The 16,969-nt window shown below is 44.8% G+C and overlaps 1 protein-coding gene across 2 annotated transcripts in view; it reads right to left on the bottom strand.

Annotated features, from left to right (window-relative positions):
* LOC147731087 (uncharacterized) overlaps positions 1–16,969 on the bottom strand; it is a 654,619-nt gene that overhangs the window by 213,737 nt on the left and 423,913 nt on the right. For both annotated transcript variants that reach the window (XM_086956052.1, XM_086956053.1), the window contains one exon: positions 12,777–13,085. In XM_086956052.1, the coding sequence (XP_086812178.1) occupies positions 12,777–13,085 (309 nt within the window). The remainder of the gene's footprint in view (positions 1–12,776; positions 13,086–16,969) is intronic.

Here is a 16,969-nt window from a genome sequence, read left to right as displayed (position 1 = left end):
GGATTCAAGCTAGTCTGGCTGGTGAAGGGTCACATACCTCGAAACCGGTCCCAAGATGCTTGTTTCTGGTCCAGGGAGGACCTGGCTTGGCAGTTCGGTCTGGACTGTTACCACGAGGCTTAAGGCCATGACTGATTTGCATATGGCTGGGTCTAAACTGGGGTGGAGCAGTGGTCAAAAGAACGATTTAATTTTAATTTAATTTAAAGGAGCTTGTAAAGCGCCTGGTGACGCCTCCCGGCGTGTCCCCGCGCTGTGGAGAGAGTGTGAGAAGGAGTAGAGGAAAACCCATCACCAAGTGAAGAGGCAGGTTTTTAGTTTCTTCCTAAACAGGATTTCATTATTCTCCATCCTGATATCCGCAGGAAGAAGGTTCCATTTCCTGGCCGCCAAAGTCCGGAAGGATTTGCCTCCCATTCTGGCCTTTTTGGGGCGTGTGGTTCTGAGCAGACCCATACCTTTAGACTTAAGCGACCTGCTTGGTTCATAGACAGTAGCCAAATCCGACATGTAGGCCGGTGCTCTGTGATGAATTATTTTATGGCACCACAGCATAGCTTTAAAATCAATCCTCTTCCTGATGGGCAGCCAATGGAGGGCTACAAGAGAGGGGCGAGATGGAGCTCGCCGAGGGAGCCTTAAGACCAGGCGAGCTGCTGAATTTTGTAGCACCTGAAGCTTTTTAATATTTTTCTCAGATGTACCCATGAGCAGCACGTTTCCGTAATCAATACGGGACGTTATCAGTGCTTGCGTCATGGTACGCCTGGAATTAATAGGTAACAGGTCAAGGGTACGGTTCAGAGTTTTCATTACCCCAAAGCATTTGCCCACCGTTTTTCTTATGTGGCTGTCAAAGGTCAGTTTATTGTCCACCCACACACCCAAGTTCTTCGCCTCTCGGGATGGGGAGGGCAAAGGACCAAGGCAGCTGGGCCACCACTCCTTCGTCCATTTAGCCTCATTGCCTCCCATGATGAGGACCTCCGTCTTAGTCCCGTTCAGTTTCAGACAGTGGTCGTTCATCCAAGTGGCAAGTTTAGTCATGCAGACATTGAAATTATCAGCTTCCTTGGAAGGGGCTTGGGTCAGAGAAATAAGGAGCTGCGTGTCGTCGGCGTAGGAGACAAGCTCCACGCCGAACGATTGCACTACCTCTGCCAGAGGGGCCATATATAGATTAAACAGGGTAGGGCTCAGGGCAGAGCCCTGAGGCACCCCCTGCTCCAGCCTCACCCTATCGGAGAGAAAGCTCCCCCTTTGGACTTGAAAGCTTCTGTCAAGCAAAAAAGCCTTCAGCCATCCCAGTGCCTTTTTGGTGACTCCAGCTTTATTTAGACACTGTAGCAGGATGGAATGTGCTACAGTGTCAAAAGCGGCACTGAGATCAAGCATGATGAGGGCCATTGTCTTTCCCTCATCTGCTCCCTCACGTAGGGTTTCGGTGGCCCTCAGGAGGGCTGTCTCCGTTGAGAACCCTGATCTAAAACCCGACTGGGATTTATGGAAGACATTATGGGTCTCCAGATGTTCCATCAGTTGGGTGTTAGCGATTTTTTCTGCCAACTTGGCGACATACGGTAAAAGGGATATGGGTCGTAGATTATCCATTACGTCCACACTGATGTTGGGCTTTTTCTTAATAGGTAGCACTATAGCCTGTTTCCATTCCTCAGGGAGACAAGCGGTTGAAAAGGATGTTAGTAACAAGTGCCTCAAGTGAGGTTCCAGAGCTGAGAAAGCTTCAGCTAATATTTTAGGAGGAGCCGGATCTCTGGGCGATCCCGACTTGATCTTGTTACACATCTTAGACAGCATTTCATAGGAAGGGACTTCAAAAGATTTGAGACAGACCAGTGTGTTGACATTTTTCTAATTTTCAACGAAATCTGCGGCCGGGGCTCCCTGTTTAGAGAAACTGGTATAGATCTTACTTATTTTACCAGCAAAGTACTGAGCTATGTTATTACATGATTCCGCTGAGTCATTTTGGATAGAGGAGGACATCTCCACTATGGATATCTCCTTATATATTTGGAATAATTCCCTAGAGGAGTTGCCAGCTTCCGTAATACGAGTGGGATAGTGCTCAGCTTTTGCCAGGCGGACGGCTTTGTAATATTCTTTCTGTGCAGTTTTATACTGTGTTTTTATGTCTGCACAGAATTTGTAACGCCAGGCTCTCTCAAGTTTCTTGCAGGCCGTTTTCATGGTCTGTAGATCTTGTCCGAACCAAGGAGCACTTTTCTGAGACCTTCTAGCATTGGGCATAGTGCGGCTAGGGGCTGTAATGTCCAGAGCCTTTGTGACAATATTGTTTAAGCTTTCATTGGCAGCCTCACAGTCAGCTCCTTTCGGAGGACCTTCATCCTTGACAATTTGAGTGAAGGAGTCTAAGGAAAAACTTTTCCATTTCCTGCGTTTATACCACAGAGACTGCTGCCGAAAGAGCTCAGTTTTTTCCAGTTGGATTGAGATGGGAATGATATAATGATCCGACCAGGGTATGGGTATGGGATCAGTAGTATACACTCCCAGCCAGTTACCAAAGACAGGGTCTAATAGATGCCCTAGTTGGTGTGAGGGTTCTTTATTTTTTAGGTCAACTTGAACCGATTGCAGTTCCATACATATGTCAGCTGCATCTTTGTCTAAAGGATCATCAAAGTGAACATTAAGGTCACCCAGAACTAACAGTTTTGATTTCCTTAAAGCAAGATGGGTGACCACCTCCATGAGGGTGGAAGTGAAATCATATAATCTACCCGGTGGGCGATATATCAGAATACCTGATATCGAGTGATTAGGACCAGTGTTGATACTGAAGATGCCAGCTTCACTATGATCAACCTGTGTGTGTGCAAGGGAACAGACGAGAGGTGCTTTAGTAATAATGGCGATGCCACCACCTCTACCGTCCTTTCTATCTAACCTGGCTATAGAATATCCGTTAGGTAACGCCTGAATGATATCCGGATCCGAATATTCATCCAGCCAGGTTTCCGTTAAGAAAAGGATGTCAAGTTTCAGGTCATCAATCAAGTGGTAGATTTCCAGCGCATGCTTACGCAGCGATCTACAATTCAGTAGAGCTGCCTTAATGATAGGGCCGGAGCTAGTATCTGGGACTTGGGGGCGGGGATCGAAGCTACACCTCCCGCATTTTGTGAGTGACTGGGCCATCATGGTGTGCTTGCAGGTAGCATACGTGTCGGGTTGTAGTGCTAGTAAAGCATGTCTATCATACCTTATGGAGGTTAGTGTCAGACTGCCAGGGTCCGTAGCCCCGCGCCCCGTCCGGCCGCGGACGGGCGCAGACGGGCTGGACTTTGGCTCGACTTCGGCGCGCTTCCGGCACGCCCGCTGCACGCGTCCGCTGCGCGGACGCTGTCCGAAGCACATTTATCCTAAAGGAGGGAGGGGTCGCTAGAGCGCTGAGCTCAGCTCCCAGAGCCCGGATGTACAAGGCTCCTCCTCGCCCTCCGCATCAATCGTCCATGATTGGACGCGGCGGACCGGGGCGGGAGAGGGAGAGTTAGTATGCAGGAAGTAAATACACAAAGAATTCACCACACTGAGCGTATTAAAACTAAAGCCTAATTGCTATTTAAAAACATTCGCCGTTATAACAGCGCGCACAGTGTCCCACAGAAACTGCAATTAATAGCGCCAAGTGAAGGGGGCTGCCTCTGCCACCGGCAACACACTGCTCCACAGCGAGCGCGGTATCCCAGCTGTTTAAATACCCTTGTTAGTTTCAGCGTCGCTAGAGCGCTGAGCTCAGCTCCCAGAGCCCGGATGTACAAGGCTCCTCCTCGCCCTCCGCATCAATCGTCCATGATTGGACGCGGCGGACCGGGGCGGGAGAGGGAGAGTTAGTATGCAGGAAGTAAATACACAAAGAATTCACCACACTGAGCGTTTTAAAACTAAAGCCTAATTGCTATTTAAAAACATTCGCCGTTATAACAGCGCGCACAGTGTCCCACAGAAACTGCAATTAATAGCGCCAAGTGAAGGGGGCTGCCTCTGCCACCGGCAACACACTGCTCCACAGCGAGCGCGGTATCCCAGCTGTTTAAATACCCTTGTTAGTTTCAGCGTCGCTAGAGCGCTGAGCTCAGCTCCCAGAGCCCGGATGTACAAGGCTCCTCCTCGCCCTCCGCATCAATCGTCCATGATTGGACGCGGCGGACCGGGGAGGGAGAGGGAGAGTTAGTATGCAGGAAGTAAATACACAAAGAATTCACCACACTGAGCGTTTTAAAACTAAAGCCTAATTGCTATTTAAAAACATTCGCCGTTATAACAGCGCGCACAGTGTCCCACAGAAACTGCAATTAATAGCGCCAAGTGAAGGGGGCTGCCTCTGCCACCGGCAACACACTGCTCCACAGCGAGCGCGGTATCCCAGCTGTTTAAATACCCTTGTTAGTTTCAGTGTCGCTAGAGCGCTGAGCTCAGCTCCCAGAGCCCGGATGTACAAGGCTCCTCCTCGCCCTCCGCATCAATCGTCCATGATTGGACGCGGCGGACCGGGGCGGGAGAGGGAGAGTTAGTATGCAGGAAGTAAATACACAAAGAATTCACCACACTGAGCGTTTTAAAACTAAAGCCTAATTGCTATTTAAAAACATTCGCCGTTATAACAGCGCGCACAGTGTCCCACAGAAACTGCAATTAATAGCGCCAAGTGAAGGGGGCTGCCTCTGCCACCGGCAACACACTGCCCCAACGATGGATTCAACCCAGATCTCATCATTGGAGGGAAATGTTTGAATCATTCAGCATTCTGTCCATCGTTTGTTGCAGTTACACAAAGACTGTTCAATGCAGTCAGCACAATTGAGAAGCAATTTATCATCAGTGGGCCCCAATGGGGTAGACAGTGATCGCTGTTTGTCTTCCCGTCTTTCAGATAAAAAAAACGATGTCCACCACTGAAATTGTGTTGAGCTCTACATTTAATCGGTAAAGTACCTTTGCCTTCCTAGTAGGGATTTAATTGATGGTCCACAATTTGCAGTGTGGATGATGAGTGCTGCACTAAGCCCCCAGCAATGAATGGAGGAGGGTTTACCTTGCATGCATCCAGCCTTCTCATCTGCGTCGTGCTCATAAGCACCTGCCTCGCAATCATGCAAGGCTACCTCTCTTTCCTGTACGATCCTAAGGTTGTGTGCTGTGGGCTCTATCTCCTCCATCATGGTTTCAGGGTATACTGCAGCAAGGCCCTTCCCACAAGTAGCCTGGTTGGCCATTTGCCGAATCAATGTCTCCCACCTCCCTGTCATCAATCCTTCACAGGCCTCCTATGGGTGCTACTGCAACTTCTAAAGCTGCAAATTTCAGCTCTGTAGGTAATCTGTGCAGTCAATCAGCTTAGTTCTGCCACACCATCTCCTCCTCAATTTTCTTCTGGATATCGATCCATGATGGGCCACCTTTAAAGCATGCGCTGATAGCAGCCCGATGGTTCTGCTTGTAGTTTGCAGGACTGACCTGTCTCACCTTATCTTTTCAATGCAGGTTTTTTTCAACACGGTCAGTAAGGATCTCCAGAGAAAGCACCCTACACCACGCCTTAGTTGAGAATGACCTTTTGTTTATGTAGGACAGATAAGCACCAATATGTTACTAGTGTCTCTATGCAACATAGTGATTGTCTGGTGTTTTCCCACAATGTTTTTACGATTTAAATGTCACCTGTCTAACCTAGCTTTGGTACACTGGAACAGAGTTCTTAGAATAGAGAGTCATCTAGAGTGGAATAAGTACTCTGTACAGAACCTGCAGGAAATACAGAGAGTTTGCGGCCATTGATTGTGTTCTATGTTTCCAGCACAGGGTAAAGGTAAAGCTCATTCACATTTTATGGTACAGAAACAGCCTCATTAATTTATGAACACACTCTTTGCCAGGGATTGCCATACATGCTACCTTGGGTTTTCCCGTTAGCCTGCACTTCTCGAAATATGCTGGGTGTATGCACACTACACAGAGAAATTATAACCGCTAGCAACGAGAAGGGTACCAGCATGTCCTGCAAGAATTAAGAGGGGACTTGTAGAGGGGAACCACATGATCTGTAGGCTGTTCAGGTCCAGAGAAACTACTTATGCTACAAGGATAATCTACTCCAAGTGATACATGTTTTTCCATATTCAAACATACAATTGACAAAGACGTGAGGAAGCATTATACACAATTATACAATTGAAGGCAGATTCTTAGTTAGTAAAAGCTATGTTTGAATTATTTCTTGGAATGAATACGGTATGTGGTAAAGCAAAGCTCAAATGAGAGAGGTGTCTCTGATTTCAAAGGGACAATAAAAGAAGAGTTGTTTGTCACTTTCTGAAATCCTTAAATAGGTTTTCAGATAAAAGAGAGCCCTTTCTGTGCAGCATGGTAACGTCCCAGTAAATTGGGCGTTTTAGCTTTCACTCTTTTTTCAAGCGGTTACCTTATTAGAACTGGGTCTTTCACATCACCAATTTAATAGAACTGGACGTAATGTCTTTGGTACATAACTGGTAACACAACATTCACATCTGAAAATTGTATGGAACCTCTAATCAGGAATGTGGAAGACATAGCAAAAGAAAATGAACACATTTCTTTCAGAACCACTGCTGGTATGGCTGCTTTTCAATTTCGGGTTTACCCAATGCACTCAGACAACAGTGAAACATATATTATGTGACATGTGAACAAATAGTACAAAGAACAAAGGGACATAAGTATCTCGGAAGCTCCAGAGGGCGAGTAGTCCGTTGGAGTCCTTTATTATGTCAAACAGCCAGCCGACACGTGTTTCATCGCTATTGCGAATCCTCAGGCCTATAATGGCTGTGTCAAAACCAGAAGGTCGCGCAGCTGGTGATAATTCCGACCTTGCCCGGCCCGTGACCATCGGTGTCCAGATGAGGAAGAATCAGGGGACTGGTCTCCAAACAGTATATAGCGGTTGTATGCCAAATTGTCCCGTGATGAAGCAGACGTCAAAAAACTGGGTGGTCTTTAAGATAGTTGGTTTGTGTCAATTGTAATCAGTAATGGTCTCAAGGGCTTTCCACTCACCCACTTACCCATCTGCACCACCTAATTATAGCTTATTTGTAAACAGTGCGCTCACTTAGGCTGTGCACCCGGTTGCTTTTCTGACTAAAAGCCATGCGGGATCCCTATATGGCTGCTTTTCAAATTTGACCTTTAAGACTTTTGCTTCTTAACTAGTCAAGCAACGCCCAAATGCATATTGCTGGGAGGAATTCTGCTAGATAATACACATGGGAAAATGGCTTGGATATTGACTTAAAATGTTCTTGATAAATCAAGGTTCTCATGGGAAAGCTGAGTGTTGGGAACTGAGATTCTTATCAGATGCCCCCTCCCCCCACACACTTTTTATCCAATTTTAGACTGCTACATGTGGTTTTTACTCTGATAGTGCACAGGGACCTGCTAACCAGGTGCCTGTGGCGGTGCTCTTAACCCCCAAAGTGATGTGAATTGGTACATCCAATTGGCAAGGTATTTTGCCCCCTGATAAGTCCCTAGTATATGGTATCAATGGTACCCAGGACAAGGGTGGTAAAGGGGTCACCAGGGATGCAGCACTGTGTTGTGCCACCCTGTGTGACCCAAGCAAAAATGTGTCTGCAGGTCTGCCATTGCAGCCCTGCACAAGAAGTCTGTCAAGAGTGACTCAACCCGGCTTGCTTGAATCCAGTGGCAGTTCGGGCTGGACTGTTCCCATGAGGCACAGGGTCAGACTGATTTGCATATAGCCATGTCTGAACTGGGTTGGCAGAGTGGGCTAAAGAACGGTGATGGATTAAACCCAGATCTTTTGCATGGGTGTTAGTGTTTGATTGGTTCAGATGCTCCGTCCATTACCAGCCCCTTTTGTACCGCTTTTGGCCACCATGAGTGTGGCAGGGTATGCTCAGACGTGAGTCCCTTGCTCACTTTGCCACTGGATTCAAGCAAGCTGGGCTGAAGATGGCTGGAATGCCAGAAACCGGTCCTCGGAAGCCTGTTTCCGGTCAGGGAAGGCATGGCTTGGCAGTTCGGGCTGGACTGTTCCCATGAGGCACAGGGTCAGACTGATTTGCATATAGCCGTGTCTGAACTGGGTTGGCAGAGTGGGCTAAAGAACGGTGATGGATTAAACCCAGATATTTTGACTGGGTGTGAGTGTTTGATTGGTTCAGATGCTCCGTCCATTACGACCCCCTTTTGTACCGTTAATGCAAGTAAGTCACTCTTAAGGTTGTCCTCCTTGGCCCAGGAGGTAGAGTGCATTATATTAAATGTGTGGCTACATATGTATATACATATATAACACTTCAGTAACCCTCTAAAGTAGGATTTTACAGTAAGTGAGTGTCAGTCCATACAGTAATATGGGCTTGCTACTGAGAAAACTCGAGATAGCCAGCTCCATTATGGAACAACCAAATTGTGTCATGTTTGGTGTCAAATACCGTGCTTTTTCACCCCAACACAATTCTCGTGTCGAGGGTGTGCTGGTGCTGGCATGCACAGGGGTGCCCCCCGTCTCTCTCTAGAATATAGTGACCCAGACCTTAGTGGGTTTCCCCGAGCTGTTGCTGCCGAGACATGCGTCTCCCCTCCTGGCAGGGTGTGCTAGCCCTTCTCCAGGACAGAGACGAGGCCTGGGCAGGAAAGAGGTCAAACTTCCTTCCTCCCAGGAAGGCTAGTCTTTACCATTATCAAGGCGGTGAGTCTCAAATGCTTTCACAGCTCTTGATATGTTTTCCTTGTCCCTCACTCGAGGACAAAGCCCTTCCCACCCTGTCCAGCCTGATAGATTGAAAGATTAGCTATTTAGGAAGTGTATACCTCCAAAAGGCTAGCCACACCTTTAGGGTGGGCTAGGAAGTTAGTACAGCCAAGGAAGGATTGTGTTATGTTGGAAGACCCTGAAATAGAGGACTCTGGGTAGAAAGGTGGCGTACACCGACAGGATATTGTCATCTCAGGGGCGGGTTAGCCGCAGGGACCAGTAGCTCATGGCCACTGTCCCTGATGCCCTTAACACCCCCGAAACTAAGAAGCTCCCCTGTCACTAGAACCTCAGTTCTGATTTTGAATCCGAGAAGAGGCACAAAGAAGATGCCGCCACCGACAACAGGACCTTGGACCAAGAGAGGAAACTTGAGTGCCATGAAGTGACCATATACTGGAATTGTGTGTTCAACATGTGTCTGTGGCAAAAGCTTATTGCTCTCAGCAAGAGGGACTCCAGTGGATACCAGAAACCAAAGCAGACTCCCTTGGATTGCAAGCTGCAGGAAATTCATTGTGCTGAGCGACAAGAATTGTGACCCACTAGGCCTGTTAAAAGTGAGCCTGAAGAGAAGTGGTGTCTGCAAGCCCGGGAGTAGTAGGTAGGCTTTCCCCAAGTTTCAAGCCACTACTTCACTCCTGTTGACCACCAGTTGCCAAAGTAACTGTCTACTACATTTGTCACAGCCAAGGCTTGGTGATCACCAGTTCGGTGGTCAACCCCTTGAAAGTCATCTCCAGCCTGAGAGCACCTCACAGCGACAAACGTCAGCAATGACCTCACTGCTGTGAACCTGCATCCTGAGGTTGGAGTTGTCGAGTGTGTGGCAGAGCATCTTTGGCGCAACCTTCCCCAGTGATTGACAGCTGCAAGCTTCCTTTGTACCTGGAGCGGCAGAGATAGGTAGAAGAAATCCAGCTCGCGAACCTGGGTCTAAAGTCTCTACTCTCCATGGGAAGAGTGAAACACCCTCTTCAAGTGTGGTTTTATCAAGTGCTGCAATTTTACCAGCTCCAGCCGATCCCGTTCAGTACCAAGGACAACCAATTCACGTCTGCACCTTGGTAAGGAAACAAATCAACTACTGTTGAAACTTTGTCTAGGACCTGCATTACCTTATTCACAAGAGGGTTTGTTTGAATACACCCCGCAAGTGACTGAGTGCTTTCTGCAATTGACTTCTATGGGTTCAGTTCTATTGCATTTAATTCTGAACACTGTAAAAAAAACACAACTCTGGTTGTATGTATGATGCAAAGTTCGTTTGTGTGCCTATATTTAAACAAAAATACAAACTGTTTTTATAAATTGGTGTCAAGGTTTCTCTCAAGTCGCGTCACTTACTTATTGTCAAGGTTGGTAATGGGAAATGCTTAACACATGTTCATTTAGGTATCCTTGACTTCTCTGTGCCACACTACCAGGACCGAGCTAAGGCTGCCAAGGGCGAATCGAAGGTCCATCTCTGTGTATTGTGAGAACATTACATGGTAAGACCCCCCGCCATACCACATAATTTTCCACCCTGCAACAGTCTGTGAAAGGAGACCAAACGCACTCTGATGCCAGACCTGAGCAGGTAAGAAACACAAAAAAAAACATGCTCTAACATGCAACAGAAACAAAAAAGAAAGTTTGAAAGTTGACCTTTGAGAAAGTCCATCAAAGATCAAATCTGAACCCTTTTCTCTTTGAAAGACATGATAGATTTCTTAATTGATGTCCGATGCAGTTAATGAGGAGGTTTCGAACGCGAGGAACGCGAGGGCGATTGTGCCGCAGGAAATCGTAACTCACGTACCCGTGGTTACGTTTGTGGTTGTTCTTTTAAGAGGAATACACCATTTGGACTTTTCCGGACTCAGTGAAAACAGAAACTTGGAGAATTATACACGAAATTGGAATTCCACATAAGAGCGGTGACTACGTCTATTGTGACTTGGAACATTTAAAGATACCCCGCTGGGTTGGAAGTATCACCGGAATTGGGTCGAGACATTACTGGTTCAACATTGGAGCCCTGAAGAGTTGTAGCTTCTGTATATTTACAGTCCTACAACGAAACACGTGTCGGCTGGCTGTATATTAAGTTACCTAAATTTGATGACCCAATAAAAAGGAGAGACACACGAACCTCCATGAAAACGACGCTGAACAAGAAATTCCTTTTGTATCAATTTGCAAAAACTGACTGTCACATTGTTGTTGAGATTTATTGAGTGCGCGGGATTTTGTGTGTATATTGTAAGGGTGTGTTTTTCATACTCTAATTGAGGGGTTCCCAAGGGTCTCCCCTTCCTGCCCGCACCATTACCTTTGAGATATAATTTGCACGTTCACTTTGCTTGAGCGCCTACAAATCCTGAATACTTAAAACCCTTTCTTTTGACAGTTAATGAGGAGGTGGCATTAGGATTTTTGTAGGTAAGTGCTTGAGTGGAGTGATGAAATAATGGCCCCTTCTGGTAGAGATCATGGGCCAGATGTACGACCCTTTCATGTAGCGCCTCGCAATTTGCGACACACTGCCAGTCGCAAATTGCGAGGAGCACAACAGTGTGTTTACACTGTTTTGGAATTTCCAATTGGGTCGCACATTGCGAGGCTCATTAACATTAATGAGCCTCTCGCACTTTGCAAGCCCATTGTGAATGCCAGCCCTTCCAGGGATGGTAGCCTACTGGGCTCAGCTGACCACCATGTCTGGGACTGCTTTTTAATAAAGCAGCTTTTTTTTTAAATGCAACCCATTTTCCTTAAATGAAAACAGGTTGCAAAAAAAATATTTGAAAGGTATTGGTTTAATTTTTTAAGGGAAGGCAGTGGTCCCTGGGACCACTGCCTGCCCTTAAAAAAGTATTTTGCATGCATTTGCAAAGGGGAAGGGGTGCAAGTGTATCCCCACCTATTTGAAGTAGGTGGAAATTGTGAGTGTTTTGCGACTGCAATTTCTGTTGCAAAACATTAGTACATTGTTTTGAGACTTGCAATTTGGAAGGAAGTCGTCATACATCTGGCCCCATATTTGATTACCAGGAATCAATTTGTCCAGAATGTTTCACAATGAAAGCAATATTGCCATCTGGGCATTACCAGGGCCTTATGACTCTTCCATCTTTTCACGAGTCTATTCATTTCAAAAGTGAGTCCCAAATTGTTGGAGACGCAACCAAAAAGCGTCCCAGCTCCCGTTCCTCAACATAATTGACTTCTGAAATGTCTTAGCATGCCCTTTCATTTGATTTTTACCACTAAAAAGGCTCACACATGAAAGACCCCCACATGTTCAAATGGAAAGATATCACTTTTGTACTGCACTTCCAAACAGGCGGTGTGTAGGTCGGCCTGCTGAGGGAGCTGGCCGGTATATCCTGTAACTCCATTAGGTGAGTAGCCCATGTTAAATATCCAACAAGCAAAGGCTTCTCTGTCCCATCAGCAGTTGAGTAGATGCACACATTAGTTTTACTAGCAATATCTGTGAACCACAACTCTTCCAGATTCTGTTTGATTATGTCCAAAAAGGAATTTGCCTTGCTTAAAAGTGGTATCAAGTGTCAAATCTTCAATCCTTACAAAGGGTGTGAGCTACATCTGTAGGCGTGCATTGAAGACTATGTCAATACAAGACACTGGAAGGTCCAGACTCCCCTGCAATCACCAATATGTAGTTACCAGTTAGAAATCCTGGTAGGGCTGTAATCCATTCTGGAAGAGAAAACATTTTCCCCCTTCTCAATGTTCAGAATGGCCCTGAATCATCTTGTTCTCAACGGCAACCACTTACAATGCAATTCTCACTTCAGGATTTTTTAAATAATATCTCCTTCTTCTGATTTTCTTTTGACCTGGCAATCAAACTACGATAAATTGTAAAGTGTGAATATTAAAGAAAAAGAACTTGCAAAGCTATAAAAAGCAATACACCACTAAATTGGATATTAAACAACACACTGACCTTTTAAAATCAGGGGGTACATTCGTCTTAACTGTATTCCACGATGAGTAACCTCCACTGTGAACTCTGCGTTATGCTCGTCCTTTGTTGGTGTAAATGTGAGTTGGCTTTTCCTTTGGTAGAGACCAGTTTCTTCACACAACTGAGGGTCTTCCACAATCGCGGCCTCTAAGGACTGAAACCCTCTAAACCACCTCACCTCGCATTCTGGAGGGTAGTAGTCTTTCACGACACAAGATAGAGTTACGCTCTCTCCTTCTTTGGGGACCTTGGGCTCACATACAATATCCAGTGGTTTTGGGCTACTGACTGCAGAAAAATACCAAAAACAAATGGTGTAAATTTTAAGGAGACATAACAGTTTTAAACATACATGCTACAGTGGAAATGTTGAACAATCATTTCCTAACGTATGCAAAAAGTAACCCTTTTAATCATGCTGTATTACGCTGCTGCGAAACATGCAAATTCAGTGCTCCAATAATTAAAATGTTCTCATGTTTATGTCCAGTTCATCTCATGTTCTGAAGCAGTACCATGTAATGGCTGTAAATGATTCTTCAAATAAGTTTGACAAACAGGTTTTCAAATCAGTCTTCAGACGCTCACCAGGTGATATGCCAGACAGGATAGATGTTGCTCAGATTTATTAATTGCATTGAGTTTTCTCCAGTAATGATTTTAAATTATTTTAAAAACACTATTCCTTCCCTCCAATCTCAGTGCGTTGTTTTCTGGATATAAGGTTAGAAGAAGCAACTGCAGCTGGGTTGTTTCTCACAGAAAGACTCGGAGTGATATCAAATAGACCACTTGAGCTTCGTTCGTGAAATATTTTCTCATAATTCTCTTTTTACGCATTGTATATGACTTCACTCAGAACTTCGAGGTGAAAAATCACTTTTTACCCATGTGTAATTTTATGTTATCTATGGCCCCCAAAGGCAGGTGCCCCTGCTTTCATCTGCTACTGAAAGGAAGAGGAGTACTGGGGTGTCACTCGTAACATGGCTTCCCTCCCTGACCCACATGTGAAAAATAAAGGCATTACCGTCGTCCTCAACCAGCGTCCAGTACCTGTGTCTCTTTTGGTGCACCCTCCTGCAGCTATGTTCATTTAGTTAAAGCAGACAAGCAACGCTGCACTTACAGGCTCTGTGAGTCCTATCGGCCTGGCCTGGAAGAGCTTTATGACGCAGCAACAGTATTTAACCAGTTTTGTTATCAATTGCTACTTCATAGCAGTGAGTTGACAGGCTAAGAATCTGGGGGCATATTACCAACAAGTAGCGATAATTATCACTAAATAGGCTTATCAGCGATTTTTTTATCGCTGCCTATCGCTGAATATGTTAGAGGAGAAAACATGCTATTAGCAACGTTTTTCTCCATTGTGCTAAAATATCCAGCGATAGCGGCGAAAAGCGTGAATACCGCTGATAATACAGCGATATTCACACATTAGTGATAAAATGCTCTTAGCCATGTTATCCACCTCCCATTGGATAACATGGCTAAGAACTGGTCTGAGCAGGCGTTAATTTTTAGCGATAGCAGGAATATTTCCATCGCTACGCCTGCCTTGCTAATAGGCGATAGAGAATGCTTTCAGTCGCTAAAAGGTTGGGTACGCCCACTTTGCATGTCATTAGCGATAAATATCGCTGACATGCAAAGCGGGCCCCAAACCGCTCGCTAGCGCCTAAAAGCTGTCGCTAACATCAGTTAGCGACAGCCTGCTAATAGAGCAATAGAATTATCGCCGCTTAGCGGCCGAAAACGGCCGCTAAACCGGCGATAAATGCCTATCGCCACCCTTGGTAATATGCCCCCTGGTTTTAACTTGTATTATATCATCAAGGTTTATACTGTGAATATCATTTGTTATGTATGGCTCTCATAGAGAGGCATTAGAGTTTTAATTAAAAAGAATGTTTAAATATAAGATCAGAGTTAAAAAGCATAAATTGCTCATTATTTTCTTATTGTTGTCTTAATGCAGCTCATAACAAATATTGACAAATCCAACAGGTATTGTCTTGGTAAACTTGTATAATTGTATTTTTTTTTTACTGCAAGCATGTGCCCCAGCTGGGATGCCATATGCATGTGATGGAGCAAGGATTCACATATGAAGCGACTTGCTTGTATTCATGAACCTCGAATAATGTTAACTATGTAATCAACATGTTTGTCTTACTAATTTGTCCTCTTTTCTATCAATAATGGGTATCCGAGTGAAGCTTGCTTATGTGTTTACTAATCCTAATACGCTTGCATTTAGGATGGCTACTGCTACGCAGGAATTTCTACTGCGCATGCGTCTGTCATACCCACGTGACATGACGTACTCGCAGCTTTGGAGGGAATCTGTTGCTTCTGCGCACTAGAGCTAATATAGCTGCTTTGTGTTCTCACATGCCAGAGGCTTGCACTGCTGCTTTTGCTAAGCTGTTCGTTCTGCCTAATCCTAATAATATAGTTTATTATAAAATAATGGGTATAGAGTAGAAATTCATGGTATACAGTGTATTCATTTATTCTGTGTTCTAAAACTGTTTCTTTTCCATTTCATGTTACACTTTGAAACTTGACCTGTCTCATAACGCTGTACTACATATTTGTTGAAGCTGCGACTGCGCGAGAATCGCAAGTCCCCAGAACAAGTGACCTTTGGACTATAGCCGAGGAGCTGACTGACTGAGAAGATGCTCCTAGGAATCTGCCCTAAGGAACTCTAGAGAAATACAATGTATTTGTAAATAGAACATCCATTGTTATATGAAATGAAGACTTCATGAAAACCTGAATTTGATGGGCGTGAACATAAATTTGAATAGGAAACGGCAAAATTCAAAATATTAGGTGGTGTGATGACCTCTCCTCTTTTTTTTGTCAAATCGAAATTGGGGATCCTTACACTTGCAACATTAGGGGGTGGTACACTGACCTGGAAAATAATATAACTAGCCTAGGTTTAGCTAGAGAAATTGTCCAACTTGTCCACATAGCTGACCTGTCACTGACCCAACACACTCAATAGGTGATTTAAGCAGAGGGCTGCGGAGAACTCTGTCAGACAGATTCGCTGACCCAATCGGGGGTCTGGGAAGGCGAAGTGCTGGTGAAGCACTTTGCTGGTACATGCTGTAACCCAGTCGGGGTTTTTGGCTGATTCCTTGCAGAGAGGGAGTAGCGCAGGCATTGCAACTGAACTGCGGGTGCTGGTCTTAACCTTTGGTGGTCCTGTCCTGATCCAAATGTGGTCTACCCCGTCCTGATTTCCATACTGCACCTGTTGGCCTACTGGCGACTGCATTCTTTGGGGTTCTTCCGTCCTTTCAACTGACCTGTGGCCAGGGTTGGTCTTCACACCATTCTAGGTAAATATAAATCTGTGTGGGTAATTGTCATTATAATTTGCGTCTTTTTCTTTACCCTGCCGAATTTGCAAAGCTTTAATTGCATATGTTCCTTTTCTTATCCTTCCTTGGTAAATGAAAATTAGTGTTTTCCTGTTTATTAGCGTGTTCCATTTTTCCTTACCCTCCCTTTAGTTAAATGCTAACCATCTAATGATTGAATAAATTGCGTCCTAATTCTCTACACTCCCTTGAAAGTGATTATGCTTGATTATTCAATTTACTAGTATGTTCCTTTTTCTTACCTCCCCATAGTTAATGTACTCAAACTGAGTTTCTATATTGCATATAGTGTTCTTTTTCCAACTGTTTAGAATTATGAAAACTGTTTGTTTAGTATGTTCCCTTTCTTTACCCTCCTTTAGTTAAGTGGTTAAAGTTTGTTCTCAAAATAGCATGTTCCTTGTTTTCCTTCCCTTTATTTCAAACTTACTAAATGGTTGGCATAATATGTCTTTTGCATAGTTATACTCTGTTTCTAATATTGGTTATTGAAAGTCTAATTACTTTCAATCTATGGCTTTTGATTTCTGATGATGATTAGATACAGATTTTAACAATTTCTCGAGTCTGTGGTTATTATATGAGTGCAAATGTTAATGTTATTACGACTGCCTTCTTTACAACTAACTCCCTGATCCATTGTGGTCATATGTACCAGTGACAACGATTGGTAAGTCAATGGTATAGGAATTAGTGGAAAATAAAATAGACTGGTAGTAGAGTGTGGGTTACCTGATTTAGTAAAGTGGACAATTGAATTATGGGCCC

Source organism: Lissotriton vulgaris, chromosome 2_1 (genome assembly GCF_964263255.1).
Source record: "Lissotriton vulgaris chromosome 2_1, aLisVul1.2, whole genome shotgun sequence".
NCBI lineage: Eukaryota > Metazoa > Chordata > Amphibia > Caudata > Salamandridae > Lissotriton > Lissotriton vulgaris.
Note: the sequence above shows the minus strand (reverse complement) of the source record. Positions and strands in the feature narration are given on the sequence as shown.